Source organism: Myxocyprinus asiaticus, chromosome 12, assembly GCF_019703515.2.
Source record: "Myxocyprinus asiaticus isolate MX2 ecotype Aquarium Trade chromosome 12, UBuf_Myxa_2, whole genome shotgun sequence".
Taxonomy (NCBI): Eukaryota; Metazoa; Chordata; class Actinopteri; order Cypriniformes; family Catostomidae; genus Myxocyprinus; species Myxocyprinus asiaticus.
The window spans coordinates 33,020,635-33,038,386 of record NC_059355.1 but is presented as its reverse complement, the minus strand read 5'-3'; the positions used below and the strand labels follow the sequence as shown (position 1 = coordinate 33,038,386).

Here is a 17,752-nt window from a genome sequence, read left to right as displayed (position 1 = left end):
AACAAGTAGTATCTCATTTGACAACATACTTATTGGATTTTCCTGAAGATGCTGTTAAATAAGGTCCATATTCTAAAAAGAAAAAATATATATATGGGGTTCAATAAAAGAAATCAATTACAGTGCAGCAAGCTCATGCAAGTTGAACAATGTTGTGGGTGGCTGAACTGTAAGAAAAAAGAAAACACACTACTTGACCACTATAATAGGGTCATTTTTCTGCATGTTACTCTGTGTGTTTGATCTTTAACACACTGGCAGTATTTCCCTGCTTTAAATGCATGTTTATGGCTGTCCTTTGCCAGTAACAGCTGCAGTTGCCAAACCATCACAGGGGGTCCAGCACACTGAAAAGGTTAATAGAATAATTTGCACAGTGCACCTGGTGCGTGCTGCCACTCTGGAAACCAGGACGTTGCATTTCAGTTGTTACTTTCAAACCACGGCTTTGCCTACTTACAATTAAAATAATTATCATTGTGACTGCAATAGCCAGGTGACACAATTAAAAATATACCCAGAAGAAGAAATAGATATCTTAAATATATTAAATGCTCAGGTAAAGCACACCTCTCTGCCAACAATCAAATAGTATTTTACATTTTAAGTAGTGAAGTTAATACAGCTAACATTAATACAGCTAACTGATAATATCTGGCTACCTTGAAGATCACACTCAGGTTTGTAAACCAGTCACGGGAAGGAAATTACAATATTATAAGGGAAAGAAACCATTTTTTTCTAATGTATCTGTAAATCGACAAGTAGCATACCTCATTTTTGAATATGTCATTGTACCTGGACAGTGGGCTTTCTGCAGTGGCAAGATCTGATCAGAGCTCAACAATTTTACTACATGTATGAACATTTCAAATCAACCAGGTCATTACAGAAATTTGTAAGAACATTTGGATACATATACCAAATTATATAAGTGTTTGAAGACCATGACAAAAACAATGACAGCAAAGCACATGTAGGAGGATATCTTTCTCCAGACAAGGGAGGTCTAGCCACATTGGAAGCCAGTGCATTCACATCCAAGCATGGCTGGTGGGCGCCAAAACGAGTCCCCCACTTCAAAGAGCCCTTCTCTATTTACACGTGAACATTCACAAACACTGTGGTTATGCCAAAGGCGACATAAATGACAGGACTGGCACATTTGACAGGGCTATCAATATCCACTCTTTCATTTTGTAAACAATTTGCTCATTGATCTGTCCGGCTTTTGTATTTTGATTGTTCCTTCAGGGATGAAGACCACCCGTGCGGACTATTAGAGGCTTAGGGGCCGTTCACACCGAACGCGTGCTTGCGCTAAGAAAAATCTAGATGCAGCGCCACGGACGGACGTGTCTCGAGACGCGTCTTTAACAGCTGAAGTTCAAAAACGCGTCAAAAAAAAACGCGGCTCAACGGTCAAAGACATCCGTCTGACACATGTTTACATAGGACAACAAGTGAAAAGAGCAGAGGCAAAAATGCGTTCTGTGTGAACGGCCCCCAGCTCGTGTCATAATGTTTCAGAATACCAAGATTTTAAAAACATTGCGAAATCTATATTTACTGACATTTGGAAAGTTTACATTCACTCAACTTTATATAGTACCATAAATCTCACCCTTATCCGCCTCATGGCCGCAACAATCTCCACACGGCTATTGGGTCGAGCCACATCCAGACTACCGATATACTGGAAATCAAAGCCAAGAAGATTGAATATATTAGACAACCTGTCGACAAGTTAAGCTTAGTGAAAGAAATATGGTATGAAAATCCACGCACGCATTAACTGACTGCTATATGGAATGTAAACAATTGGCACAACAACTTTAAACAGGATTTGCAATACACTAGATGCAGATATCTTTAGTGGTAGTTAAAACGCATAAATATGTTGCTGATAAAGACAACGTAAGAAAAAATTACCTTTGCCTCAAAATTAATTCCATGTTGGAATGCTTCCTCGTTATGCAAAGGAATCCGCAAATCGTGCCCATCATCGACTAAATTATATTTTGTTTTGGCAGGCATGGTGACTATTTTTGATACGTCTTTCGCCACAGTTAAAAACAAAAACAGCTCGAGGAAGAAGTCAACAGTTTGGTGGTGTCAGGACTAAGTCTAACTCTTGCGTTCCATGTCTGTTTTTAGCCCGAGGTTACTCTTATTTCTCACGCTTGCTATAGCATTTGACAGAGCAACTTTTGAAGAAATCACTATCTTCAGTCCGGAGTCGCAAGACGTGTGTATTTCCCCGTCTGGTTTAAGGTGCCTATGTGTCCAAATATTAGTAATCTGCTGAGCTGTTCCCATTCCAGCGGGTAGTCCTAAACGGCGTTGTAATACTAAAATCCTGCTTCCTGGGCATGTCCATTTCCAACAACTTCACACCAGCGCCAAAACCGAGCCCACACATCCTTTTCGAAACGATTGTTGCGAGGGCAGAGAGCCATTGGCTGAAAGGGGGAATTCCACCTGCTTTCATTGGAACACGGCTTCATCACAGGTTTTGGAGGAGGAGAAAAACACCTCGCTTCACATTCTAGCACTGGTTTAACGGAGAGCGGAGGATGGCACCTAGTGGCAGGATTCGACTGAATCGGCACACAATGGGCAGTTGTGGCAAATTGGCAACTTGTTTTAATGTTTCATTTTCAATGCATTTTCATGTCAGATACACAGTGGGCAGACTTTTTGTTTACACTTTTGCAGTACGAATATTCTTCCTTTCCCTACCAGATGGGAGAATAAGGCGTGCTAGCATGCTAGATGGATTAGTAGGCTATAACTGTGTATCATTACAGTTTTTGGAAATATGTACTAACCAGTGGTACAAACAAGCATGCACACTATACAGTTCAGGTTCTTTTCTCTCTTTCTCTCCATTTAACCTGACTTCAACAGCTTCCTCTAATCTTAAAGGAATATTCCTGGTTCAAAACAAGTTCTGCTCAGTCAACAACATTGTGGCATAATGTTGAATACCACAAAAAATTATAACTAAATAAATAAAATAATAATAATAGTACAAATAATAGTTTCCATTTGTCTCCCCTTTTCTAAAAAAAAAAAAAAACCAACACAACAATCAAGGTTACAGTGAGGCACTTACAATGGAAGTGAATGAGGCCAATTTTTGGAGGGTTTAAAGGCAGAAATGTGAAGTTTATCGTTTTTTTAAAAAAATAACTTACATTATTCTTCTGTTAAAACTTGTGTATTATTTGAGCTGTCGAGATGTTTAAATCATTATTTTTACAGTTGTTTAGGATTTTAGTGTTTTATGCTGTGACATCATCATGACAACGAAGTTGTTAAATAGGATATAACTTTACACAGAAAAGGGTAGTAAGCTATTTTATCACATTAAAATCACTTTAACATGCATATGTTTATGTTTTGTGGCTATACTTTAGAAACAGTTAGTATTTTAACATTTACATATTGGCCCCATTCACTTCCATGCCTCACATATTTGTGTTTTTTTTTTTTAAAGACAAATCTCAAAATTAATTTTTGTGGTAATCAAAATTGCCACAAATGCTGTCAATTGAGCTTAACTTGAATTGAACCCAGAATTTTCCTTTAAACTGTCTCCTCCAAAAAAATTTCAATGAACAATTTTCAGTGAACACAACACTTTTGCTATTTCCTTTTTCACATCTACATTTACAAAAGTAAAAGAATTAAAAGATTTTATGTAGATAAGATAGCTTTCAGTTTACCTTTGTGACATAATCTGTCAAGGTTTGCCTCTAGTGTCTTTTAACGCCTTACCTATCGGATTTATTTTATTACACATATGTATGTTTGGGAAAGTATTATTTTAAGGAAAGTATTTATTTATTTATTTATTTTATTTTTTTTATTTTTATTTTTTGATTAACTGGTGATAAATGACAGTAGGCATTTTTAAGTTTCATCAAATTGCCTTCAGATAGTGAAAAGCACTTGAATTGACAGAAAGTGCTTGTGCAGTCTGCTGTTGCTATAGAGATACATCCTATAGCAAATGCAACTTTATGGTGTGCCTACTTAGTTGCTACTCATTTTCAGTGTTATTTATTTAAATAAAAACATAGTGCTCCAACAATTTTCTTTTATTTATTTATTTATTACTTTTTTTTTCTTTTTTTTATCAGATAGCCAAATTATATACATTTTTATCAGTGACAAAGACATTAACTGTACTCTGGTAAATGCAGTGATGATTGCAGGAATACTGGATCAACTCCCTGTTCCTTCACTGACTTACAGGAACCACTGGATCCTTTTTTAGAGTCCTTCATTTGGTAACACTAAATCATTCTGCAGCCGCCTAACAGACAGACAGACAGACAGAGCAAGCTGCTTATCCTGAATTAATAATGAAGTAATTCCCTAGGAATATGGGGCACATTAGCTGCAGAAACAGGATCAGCATTTTCCACACAGAGGGCCTTTGTGTAAACACCCTTGTACAAAAACAAAGAAGCTGAGGACAAGGGGACATATTTGTTTGTAGCCTACATCTCTGTTGGCTTTTCATGGGGTTAAGTTTACAAGGATAAAGTAGTTTTGTCATTTTATTTTAATATTTAGCACTGGCACATGTACATTCACTGAGCACTTTATAGGAACAACATGGTCCTAATAAAGTGTCCAAACTTCCCGAAGTGGTCTTCTGTTGTTGTAGCTCATCCGCCTCAAGGTTTGACGTGTTGTGGATTCTGAGATGCTACCCTGCTCACTACAATTGTACAGAGGGGTTATCTGAGTTACCGTAGCCTTTCTGTCAGCTCAAACCATTCTGGCCATTTTCCGTTGACCTCCCTCATCAACAAGGCATTTCCATCCACAGAACTGCCATTTACTGGATATATTTTTGTTGTTGTTTTTGGCACCATTCTGAGTAAACTGTAGAGACTGTTGTGCGTGAAAATCCCAGGAGATCAGCAGATACAGAAATACTCAAACCAGCCCGTCTGACACCAACAATCATGCCACGGTCGAAATCACTGAGATCACATTTTTCCCTATTCTGATGGTTGATGTACACATAAACTGAAGCTCCTGACCCGTATCTACATGATTTTATGCACTGCTGCCACACGATTGGCTGATTAGATAATCGCATGGATGATTGTTGGTGCCAGACTTTGGTTTGAATATTTCTGTAACTGCTGATCTCCTGGGATTTTCACGCACGTCTCTAGAATTTATTCAGAATGGTGCCAAAAAAAAAAACATCCAGTGAGCAACAGTTCTGTGGACATAAATGCGTTGTTGATGTGAGAGGTCAACAGAGAATGGCCAGACTGGTTCGAACTGACAAAGTGTACAGTAACTCGTATAACCGCTCTGTACAATTGTGGAGAGAAGAATAGTTGGCTCTGTTTTGGCTGCACGAAGGGGACCTACACAATATTAGACAGGTGGCTTTAATATTGTGGCTGATCGGTGTATATAATGAACTCTGTTGATCATGCCAGAGCGAAAAAGAAAAAAAATCCATCCAAACTACTATAGGCCCATTAATAGAAACAACTATTTTAATTGTATCATAATATGCAAAATAGTCACATTTTATGACCCAGACATTTAAACAGAGCTTTCTTGAAATATATTATAAGATAATATTGTTACTGTATAGGCCTAGGTGTTTCAGGCACTAAAACAAACACTGTAAGCCTGCAATGGACTAACTATATATACACATTTTATATACTTTACATGCAGTATATCACAACTGGCAACTGTGGGTAAAAGAAACAAAGAAATCTTTTGTATATTAGTGACACTTGTTCATGATTAAACCATAGAAAAGGCAGAAAAACAGAATGTGGAAATAATAATAATGGTGAGAACTGTTTCTTTATGCCCTAAATCTACATTATTACAATAAAAGTGTTCCAGATTGTATTCTATTATTGTACACTAAGGTTATGTTTATTATTATTATTATTATTATTATTATTATTATTATTTATGTAACTTTTTTGATGCATGCTTTCTGAAGGCTTCTCTGTGAATCGGTGAGAGGACAAGCTCAGTGCAAAGGCAGGGGAACAGATTTTATTATTTTATAACAAGGCTGCCAAACAACAAACTAACAACCATTAATCTTATGGTTGGACATATCAAGGTTAATTTGGCCTGTAAAATGTAATCAAAATGTCACATTTTGACACACTACCCTTGATATAAAGTGGCCTTGCCTTTGGTCAAAGACTCATAGTTGTGTTTCATTTGAGCAGCAAAGCATCCAAGGGAATGACATACTAAAGATGGCTTATCTACTCTCAATAAAATAGATGTTTTATTGCAGCCAAGGCCAAATGTCTAAACAGTATTCAAGATTATTTTTATGGGTAATCTCGATTAAGTGAGGACACCAGTACAGAAAAGGCTGCAGTTACCATCTTTGCCACAGAGTGTCACTAATGTTCTGCTATTACAAAATGGAATATTTATGTACACTTGGAAATATCCTTTTTAAAGGCTCATCTGAACATATGTGCAATTTACATAGATAATATTATTCATTGATAGAATATTTTCTGTAAAGAAACTGTGCTAGAAATATAGAGCAACAAAGCCCCTCTCCAATAATGACATCATTTCCACAATCTATCAACATTTATTAGGATGATGCCCTTATTGGGATAAAGGAGTGGAATGTTTTAAAACTGTCTTTGTTGGTAGCTCTTCTTATCTATATAGATAAATACAAATGGTACGTGCAGAAACAAAGACTAGTCATTCGAGTTGTGGCAATATTAGTCATTCAGAGTTGTGACAATTTCCTTTCCCGTTTTATTATTTTTTACTCTACTCACATGATGGTTCCTGTAGCTGCAGTTCTGTTACTACAGGCATTATCAATTAGTAGCTTGTAAATCAATTAAAATTATCGGCATCAGTACCAGCTGAAATAACGCAGACATTTTTTTTTTTTTTTTACTCTGGTCCACCTTTAAACACATATTTAAACCATAATCGCATTACTAGGATGCAGATCTTTTCTTTTTGTCGAGTGTCAAACTGTTCCCAATCTTCATTTGCTCTCAGAAAGCTCAACCATGAGCTTTCAACCTGAGCCAGGTGGTCTTTGTTTAAATCTGTTCAGATTAACTTTACTGTATTTCAGTCATTACAAGTTGTTAAAATGGATCTGAAAAGATGGTAAGTTTGGTCTTGGCAGACTAGATCTACTTATGCTGCTGCTGCTGCAGAGCAGGTAAGAACACTTGCTACTTCTAGAACATACGTAAATACATTAGACATACTGCATCAAGCATGTAGGAAATACTACTGGTATGGTTTTCTGAAACCCCAAATTCAAGTAATGTAAATTTTTATTTTATATATATATATATATATATATATATATATATATATATATATATATATATATATATATATACATTTAATTTTTTTTTTTGCAAAGCCTGTATTTCAAGAGAGCCATCACCAAATGTTGATCAGACTCTTGATCAAAGTTTGAAGCATACCTTTTCCAGCAGTATAACATATTTATGTAACCCATGACAAACCGTTTCCATAAAACCATGACTACTTAAATACACTGGCCAATGACCTGGGGCTACAACTCTCTTGTTGACTTTTACAGATGGATAGTAGCTGTGCATCCTGGCATCATCTACTGGTTTGATGATGTGAATGAGCATGCTCCAGACTTCATTCTTTGCATTCAGAGAGCTTTCCCATCCCCAGCTCCTCTCCCACATCCCCAAGGCATGACTGGTGGACTGCAGCTCTCCCAAAGACCTCCATTGTGGGTCAGGGATGTAATGCTGTCTATGTCAAATACTTCTGTTCCATATGGAATATGTGACACGTAGGCTAGCTGTAATAATCCTATGTTATATCCTTTTAATTTGATTAAATTACAGCATAAGAATGCCTGTAGAATAAATTGACTGTTAAAGATTTCACAGATAAGTGACTGGCGGTTGAAAAGATCTTTGAATACGAGTGGTTGAAATTAAAACTCATAAATAATGCAACACAAATCTGATTGTATATGCATTCTACATTTCTTATTTGATGTAATTTTTACTAAATAAAATATTTTACAATTTGCAGTGACCACATAATTGTGCAATAAAATCCACATGCCACAATGGCCTGTGAAGGGTTGAAAAGCTAATAAACAGACACTGTAAATTTTTCTCTGGAGACATGTATGTACTCTGAAAGCACTGCTGAAAAGACCAGCAAATGATGCATTTTGGACGTTGGTGTGCTGGGGTCCCCACCAAACTGCTTCACTAGTAACCAGTTTCACAATAAAGATCATGTTCAACATTTACCAACTAACTTTTGCCTGACGAACAGCACAGTTATGCAGTTAGACACAAACCGGCACTATCAAATAGGCCTATAACTCAGCCTGGGGTGTGTTTCCCATACAACAACATAAATCACTGCGTAACCAACATAGTATGATGCATTGTTGTTGAAATTAACTAGCTAGTCACGACTGTTTCCCAAAACCATAATAAATATGTCACAGATCCATTGTTCGAAACATGTAGTGTCACGGTCCTGTCAGTCTGGGTTTTTGTGTGACAAGACCGTGACATCATTGTGCTATGTCTGTCTTGTGTTTCATTGTCTGTCTTCGTGTGAGCACACGACTTTGGTTTTTATTTCCCTGCCATGCGCCCTTCGGTCTGTCTTGTTTCATGTGTGGAGCATGGTGTCTGGATCCTGACTTCCCTGTCTGGTTCGGTTTCAGTCTGTGTCGGGATCTGGATACTCATGCTCCATGTTCTGTCTGTTATTGACCTGAGTACATTGTGCTTATGTCACCTTGGCACCACGCACTTACGTCAGTAGTTTATGTCTGTCTCTCGCGAACACGGGTGCACCTCACGTTGCGCTGCACGCCCGGGTCATGAGCTGTCTTCACGTTGTGCTGAGGTTCGGTCACTTCGGTCTGAGGTGTCGGGTTTGTGTGTGGCCGTATGGAGGGAACTCCGTCCTAATTATGGATGGAACTCCATGCCTAATCCCAAGCAGACCGACCGAATGTCTAACAAATGTCTTGTGCTTTGAGCATCTTACACAGCAGGTGGACCTACGTGACGACGTCATGTGACGACCTGACGTGATGTCAACGTCTTGAAATTAGCTGGTTTTTAACTAGTTAAAGAGCCAAGCTGTTGTTTAAAGACAATAAATGGACAATACAGGCACTAGATGTAGATATTTTATACCTAAAAAATACTCAACCATTTTTTCCTGTGTCCTGCTGTGCTTCCCTCAATAAGCATTTAAAGAAAGGTGTTGTAGGCTATTCTAAGTTATTCTGAGTGATGAACTGATAGCTATAAAAAAGCTACCACCTGTCTATCATAACTTTCTCTGATAATTTTGAAAGAAACTTACACATATTCCATGACAGAAAGATCTAAAGTTCTGTTTTCATTTTTCAAAGGTATTTTGTCTGTGTAAGTCGGTGTGTGCTTGAGAGTGTGTGTTAATTAAAGAGAGCAAGCATTCTGTACATACATACATACATACATACATAAAATTGATTTCTTTCTATTTTCTCATATTATTGTATTATTTATACATATATCATTTTTATATAATCATTTTTTCTACAAATTTTTCATATTGTTATTTGTCAAATTCCTTAATTTGATGTTGTTTGCTATATTTCAAGTTCAAGAGTTTCAATTTCAAGGTCTTCAATGTCATTGGACGATGTTCTGAAGAAGTAATTATCCATTGACTTTGCATGGTATAATAACACTTGTTAAATTAGTGCTGGTCAGACAAAGTTAGACTGAGCATTGAGAAAGACACAATTAAGATTATTCAATAAACTGCTCATTTTTTACCATCATTTCGTCTCCTGCCTTCTGCTATATTCCCCCTGCTGACACTTGGGCGAGTGAGTTAACATAACATGCTGTAGATGTTGATTGGTTTGGATATCAGACAGAAATCTGATATAACGATATCTTCTGATGGAGAGAGAGAGGTCTTGTGAACATTGGATCTAACATTTATTTTCACTGCCTCTCATGTTTTCATATTCAAAACATATCATTGAATACTGTACATGGCATCACATCTTTGTCTATAGGCTATAAGTATAGGCGGTGGGTGAATTAATTGCAGGATAAGGGTATGTAAATAAAAGTAAGTAAAGAAATAAATAGATAACATTTAAAATACAAGTAAAATTTTCTCATCTGAATCCATACATTAATTTCAAGATTTTCAAATTTTAGTTTCAGCCTACTGTACAATGCCAAACACTCCAAATGAATAAATTCTTGATTATTGTTTTTTAGAACAAGGTCCTCCCTTTCGGCCTGTCCTTGTCCCCTCGCGTCTTCACGAAGGTCGCAGAGGCAGCCCTTGCCCCGTTAAGGGTTAGGGTTAAGTGGGCATTCGCATCCTCAACTATCTCGACGACTGGCTAATCCTAGCTCACTCTCGATATGTGTTGTGTGTGCACAGGGACCTGGTGCTCTCGCACCTCAGCCGACTAGGGCTTCGGGTCAACTGGGAAAAGAGCAAGCTCCTCCTGGTTCAGAGCATCTCTTTTCTCGGCTTGGAGTTGGACTCAGTCTCGATGACGGTGCGCCTCACAAACGAGCGCGCACAGTTGGTGCTGACCTGTTTGAAGACATTCAGACAGAAGACAGCGGTTCCACTGAAACTGTTTCAGAGGCTCCTGGGACATATGGCATTCTCAGCGGTGGCCACTCCGCTCGGGTTGATGCATATGAGACCGCTTCAGCTCTGGCTCCAGACTCGAGTCCCGAGATGGGCATGGCACCGCGGGACACATCGCGTGGCCATCACGCTGGTCTGTCGCCGCCTCTTCAGCCCTTGGAACGACCTCACATTTCTACGGCAGGCGTTCCCCTAGAGCAGGTCTCCAGGCGCGTCGTGGTTACGACAGACGCCTCCAAAACGGGCTGGGGCACTGTATGCAATGGGCACGCAGCCACCGGCTCCTGGACGGGCCCACGGCTATGTTGGCACATCAACTGCCTCGAGTTGTTTGCAATTCTGCTCGCCCTGTGAAGGTTTCGGCCGTTGATCCATGGCAAGCATGTGTTTGTTCGGACAGACAACATGGCAACGGTGACATACATCAACCGTCAAGGCGGTTTACGCTCCCGTTGTATGTAACAACTCGCCCGCCGTCTCCTCCTCTGGAGTCAGCAGCACCTCAAGTCGCTGTGAGCCACTCACATCCCGGGCGACCTCAACACTGCAGCAGATGCGCTGTCACGACAGGCTATTCTCAGGGGAGAGTGGAGACTGCACCCTCAGGTGGTCCAGCTGATTTGGAGTCGATTCGGGCAGGCACAGGTAGACTTCCCGAGAATCCTCCCACTGCCCGCTCTGGTACGTCCTGACCGAGGGACCTCTCGGTATAGACGTGCTGGCACACAGCTGGCCCCCTGGACTACGCAAACATGCATTTCCCCCAGTGAGCCTACTTGCACAGACCCTGTGCAAGGTCAGGGAGGACGAGGAGCAGGTTGGCCTGGTAGCACCCTACTGGCCCACCCAGACATGGTTCTCAGACCTCACGCTCCTCGCGACAGCCCCCCCCCCGGCGAATTCCCGAGGAAGGACCTTCTTTCTCAGGGACGGGGCACCATCTGGCACCCGCGACCAGACCTCTGGAATCTCCATGTCTGGCCGCTGGACGGGATGCAGAAGACTTAAGTGGCATACCACTTGCAGTGGTAGACACGATCACTCAGTTTAGGGCTCCCTCTACGAGGCGCCTGTATGCTTTGAAGTGGCATCTGTTCGCTAAGTGGTGTTCTTCCTGATGTGAAGACCCCCAGAAATGCGCAGTCGGGTCGATGCTTTCCTTTCTGCAGGAGAGGTTGGAGGGGCAGCTGTCCCCCTCCACCTTGAAGGTGTATGTAGCCGCTATAGTGGCACACCACGACACAGTGGACGGTAAGTCCTTAGGGAAGCGCGACCTGATCATCAGGGTCCTGAGAGGCACTCTTTTTATAGACTGCCTTCCTGACTATGTTCACTTCCATCAAGAGGTTAGGAGACCTGCAAGCGTTCTCTGTCAGCGAAACGTGCCTGGAGTTCGGTCCGGGCTACTCTCACATGACCCTGAGACCCCGACCGGGCTATGTGCCCAAGGTTCCCACGACCCTAAAAGACATTTGAAGAGCAGTGGGCTGGGCAACACCCAACACCTTTGCGAGGTTCTACAATCTCCAGGTTGAGCCGGTTTCGTCCCGTGTAGTGGCAGGCACAAGCAGGTAAGTCCGGGACAGCTGGCCGAGTGTATCGCTTGCATATAGCACCTTTCACCTCCCCTGAGCTTAAGACGTGCGCTGTTGACTCCCAGTAGTGTTCACAAAGTGTGTTCCCTGGATGAATTCCTCCGAGCCCTGTGGCAGACAAGTTTGCGGAGAAACTCACTGCCGGCTCAGTACATGTGCTAACTAAGCCCTGTACTGGGGTAGGTGCTCCACATGTGTTGGTTCCCCATAGGTGACCCCATGCGATTTATATCTTCCGCTAATTCATTTCCCTGTTGGTAAACTGCATCTTCCTTGAGCAGAGGCACCTCTGCCCCAGTCACCATGTTTGTAGAAACTCCTCCCCCATTGGGTAGGACCTACCATGGGACTTCTCCACATGACATACTTCCGACAAGGCTTGGCAAGACCATGTGACGTATTTCCACTCAAAATACATCTGGGCAGTGTGGTCTCTGCGGCGTCTTCACCTTGGGAATGACACCCCACCGATGTAGACACTGGTGGCCCCAGTCGGTTAACAAATTTCACTCTTTTTTGGGGAGAGAAAAAAAAGAGGATAAGAGGGCACGACTGGGCTAGCCTGTCCCTATCTTGTGGGCAGTCGACTTGTCCTTGAAGGGCCGTTCGATGCTCATAACAGTGTTGGGGGAGGTTACATGTCGGCCTGGTATGCTGGCTACGAGGCACACAGTGGTTCGGCAAAGCCCCTTGAGCCTGTCTTTGGAGTGTCCATGATTTCACCCATTTAGTGCGGTTTCTCCTTATTTTTGGCCCAGATGCAGGCGACGTGAGGCGACACCATAGACGGCTTTTGTCACCGCTATTTCTTTGATGTCAGTTTGGTGTGTCTGGGCCTTTAGACGTACGGTCGGTCAGTCAGTTGGACACTTGGGATTAGGCACAGAGTTCCCTCCATAAGTGTGGGAATGTGTAGCATTGCTTTGTTTGCCGTTGCTACGCATTCTCTCGTCTTGTCTGTCAGTTGGCCTGAGTGTATATTGCCTTATTGTCTTGGCGATGTGTGCTCATGCCATTCAGGTGTTAGTGTCTTGTGAGAGCATGTGGCTTTGTTTTTGTTTCTGTGTTGCTGTGTCTCTCAGTCTCGCATCATACCCCACCTCCTTGTTTGCCCATTATTAGTTAATCTGTCTCACCTGCCCTGCATTTAACCTGTTCGATTTCTATCCCTATTTTAATCTCCCCCTGTGTGCTGTCCAGTGCCAGTTCGTCATGTTTCGCATCTCATGTCGGTCCTGTTCCATTTACCTGATCTTGTCTGTCGGTTCCGGTCAGTCCTGGACCCTATTTGTCTGCCCCAGCACCACTTCAGTAAGCTCTGCCTTGGACTTTGTGCTTTGCCCCTATGGGGTAGTTTGTGTTGTTGTTTTTTGTTTTTTTGTTTTTTTTTAAAATAATAAATCCCCATGTGTTTGGGTCCTGCTGATTCTCTGCAAAACCCTGACACGTAGGGCAGGCTCAACAACAAAGAGCTGTCATCAATGACATTACTCAGGGGCTGGAGTAATAACTTCTGCAAATATAAAATTATTATAACTCTACACATACACTAGAAAGCTGTTTAATTTGTGAAAGCTGCTGAAGACATGAAAACGGCGTGCACTTTTTAATGCGACAGATTGATACGCTGCAATAGTAGAGTTTCCCTCTGTATTAGACTTCAGTGTTCCCCTGACGCACTTGAACATATATGCACATGCACACTCTTCAAAATCTTATTAACGCCATTTATGCGTTAACATAAACACACAAAAGCCGTGTTCTCTGACAGAAACCATGTGTGATAAAGCACTTTCTCTTATCAACCTTTAATCCCTTAAACGGCTGCATTGCATTTGCGTTTACTTGATGTTTTAGAATGCCACTTTCTGCAAAACCCTGGAATAAATAGTTTTCTTAAATGCATGAAAACGTGTTCAAAGTGTTGACGGAATGAAAGATATACATTATATAGAATAAAAGATTTAGAAATGAAGTGAATGTCAAATGATGTCCACACAGCAAACTAATAAGGAATTATGCTTCTAACCACAGGGAAATAGCTGTAGTTCCAACCAAACATCTTTGCGATGTTGTTTGCGAATGTTCATTGGAATGATGGTTTCTGGAATCCCCAAATCATTGAACTATGTTGGTAACGATGGAACTTGCGACCATAGTTGGCTAACGATGCTTTTGGGAAACGCACCCCTGGACAAGCATCGAAATCCATGGTGGTCTAAGATGGTCTTTTCAGCAGGTCAGCCGCATACTAAGAAAAATGAGCATTGAGGTCAAATTGACACTTTAATAGTTCTCATATTGAAATTTCAGGAAGAAAAAACAACACAAACGTGGTCATTCTACTCTCAATATCGATTACTATCTGATGCATTTGCTGCCATTTCAATTCACACCACTAATAGCGTAGACGGAACTTGCCCTAAAATAACCACATTACCATCAGATGGAGGGAGCAACTGCCAGGGGCTTGAAAGATGATGAAATAAATTACATAATCATTTCAAACCTATAAACTAATTCACACCTATGTAACCCTTAGAAATGGACTAACTCAATGTCTCCATATTAAAAAAAAGATTTTAATTATCTTGGCAGTCTTGATTTCACTCAAAAACACAATTGTTCTTTCAGTGTAAGGACAGGGTTAATCACAGCCAAGATCAAATTTAATCTCAGCTGTTTAGATCAAATTTTGCAGTGCAATCCTTTAATGAAACAATGTGGGGCAGTAGAGTGCAGAGGAACACAATGTGATTTTGTAACACTTGAGGTTAAAGTTCTCTCTGTCAGCAGTCATAACCAGCCTCTGTATTGAGCAGTGATGAAGACTGAATCTGTTGTAACCTTATTCTTCTCAGTTCTTTGAAGGGTGCTAAAGATGTACTGATTGTAGGGAACAGTCTGTATCTCTGTGATAAACTCTTCAGTCTTTTAGAGCAAGGCACGCAGGTAAAATCAGACATTTTGCATGGCTTCCTAAAACACACATAATCATACACAGTCCAAGTCTAAGATGAAAGGAGGCAATGGGCCCTTAAGCTCCATCTGGCCAAATATCTACCTCACTCTGTGTGCTGCCTGGCACGTAGCCCCACGTTTATTTATGTTACCGCTAACAGACATGTCCACATTAATTCCTCACACATGCTCCCTCATGTAGGTCAAAGGCTTTCTCACTCTCTTGGACAGTTGGGGGACGAAAGGGCTTGTTTGTTTGCCATTATTTTAATGTCTTGTGGAATCAACTGACAACGTGCTTTCTGGTATAGTAAACGAGTATTAAACAGCAGACTGCATCCCAATTTGAAGAGAAAAAATCATTTATCAATCAGTTAATATCACCAAATGATCAAAAGTCGCAATCAATTTCATGTCAATATTTCAAAGAAAATGAAAGAAAGAGGTCAACTTCCTTTCACTCATGATATTACAATCCATTTAGTCATTTTTGCACTGAGAGAAAAGGTCATAAATGGCCATAAGCATTACGTAATCTTAGGTGTGTTATAGAGTAAGGTTAGTTTGCCTGGCACCTGTTAATTTTACAATGCATTTATCTTCTGTCTTGAGTAAAGGCATCAGTCTTTGAAATACAAAAGATAAGTAGCGGTTGAACTTTAGACCTAGTATTCCAATGGGATCTTAGGTCTTTTTTAAATTAATTTTTTATCAGTATGTTGCTCCATAGCATTGTACTTTGAATGAATGTGAAATGACACAGATAAAATACTTCAAACATGCTGTAGTATTAATAGTTTCTAATTTAATAATAATAATAAAAAAAGGGGTATGGATATTTCACCATACCATATGACTGAAATCACAGTGTAAGAATCGAATGACTGACGCCTCTGCTGTTTTGTGTGTCGGTGTGTGTGTGTGTGTGTGTCATCACACAATGGGATATTGACATCTGACAAGCTTGAGTAAAAATGTGTCACCATTTCTAATCAGTGACCATTATTCTGAAGCTACTTTTGGAACAATTAGTTCCAATTTATCACAGACGTGACCAAAAACATGGCTTGGACCCACAGGACAACAGAACGATCAGAAAAGCCAGAACACTCTTATCCACTTATGACAAACACGCCGATGCACTGCAAAGCTTTATTGACTGTTCAATCCAGTTTGTGAATTGACAATGGAAGACTGTTATTCATTTGTCTGGCCATGGCAGCATTTTATTGAGCTCTTTCAGTAAGATGCTGATTGAGCGTTCAGCACTGTGTTTTTCTCTCTCAGGAGCAGAGGTTATCTGGGCACTGATAAGACTAACCCCCACGAACAGCACCTGCCTCTCATTCAAGAAGAAATGTGCTCACAAGGCAATGTATAAAAGCCGTGTTGATGGGCTAACTTTAGCATAACAAAAGAGGACTTAATATAAGTCTCTATTGCCTTAAAAGCAGGGACACAGTGTGTTGTTTTGGACTTTAAAGGTGCTTTAAAGGTACTTAGTAATTTTTAGTTTTATGTTGCACTGGCTGAAATGAAAGTCACATTGGACACCAAGCGGTGTGTTTGTATCATCACGCAAAAGCAATAGTTATCGATGCATTCTTGAAATGCACTAATCCCAGTCATATGCCCTAATTTAAAACCTGTTTTTCAAAAGTAATGTTCATTTCTTTTTAATGAGGAAAAATGTAAAAATAATTAAAATAAAAATGAAAAATATATAAATCTATATGTAGCCAAATTTAATGTAATTTAACTCTAGTCATATATTGGACGTGGTCTCTTCAAAAACTTTTTTTTTGTGACACCTGCTTTCTCATGTTAGACACGTCAGAACATACATTGTGCAAGAGAGCTCCCAGCTTTGTTCATCGGTTAACAGTTCTTTGGGTAAATATAAAATTTCACACAAAATGCTGAAAAATTACATTAAATATGTGTTCACAAGAGTCATAAGTTAAAACTGAGTGTTTGCTATGGGTTATTTTTAAAGGATGCACATCCCTCAAAAAAAAGTTTGACCACGTTTTCTGCACACATGCAAGGACTGGGTATGTAAATTTAGTATTATCATATCTTATTTAATGATTTATAGTCCAGAGTGTTTTCCAGTTTAATTAATATGTGTAATACGTGTTATATGTGAAAACGTGTAATGAGAATTCTAGTCTTTTAAACAGTAGTACATGTCCTTAAAGCCTGGTTAAATGTATAAATACTGTGAGTGTTTAAGCATGTATTAAGGTGATGTATGCTGAAGCATATGGGTAGGCTAATGCCCTGTTTGTATTTTCATTTAACATTAGCCTCTACCATATTTCATTGTACCTTATTTCATTCCCGAATTACATTTTTTGTATTTTCTTTATTCTTTTTTTTAAAAGACATATATATATATATATATATATATATATATATATATATATATATATATATATATATATATATATATATATTATTATTTAAAAATACAATACCCATCGACC

The 17,752-nt window shown here is 39.9% G+C and overlaps 1 protein-coding gene across 1 annotated transcript in view; it reads right to left on the bottom strand.

The window, feature by feature from the left end:
* The window catches only part of LOC127449267 (carboxyl-terminal PDZ ligand of neuronal nitric oxide synthase protein-like), a 167,178-nt gene extending 164,784 nt beyond the window's left edge, over positions 1 to 2,394 (bottom strand). Inside the window, exons 1-2 of the mRNA XM_051712588.1 lie at positions 1,933 to 2,394; positions 1,625 to 1,696 (exon numbers count right to left, since the gene is read on the bottom strand). Coding sequence (XP_051568548.1) covers positions 1,625 to 1,696; positions 1,933 to 2,037 — 177 coding nt within the window. The 5' untranslated portion in view covers positions 2,038 to 2,394. The remainder of the gene's footprint in view (positions 1 to 1,624; positions 1,697 to 1,932) is intronic.
* Positions 2,395 to 17,752: the final 15,358 nt, after the last annotated feature.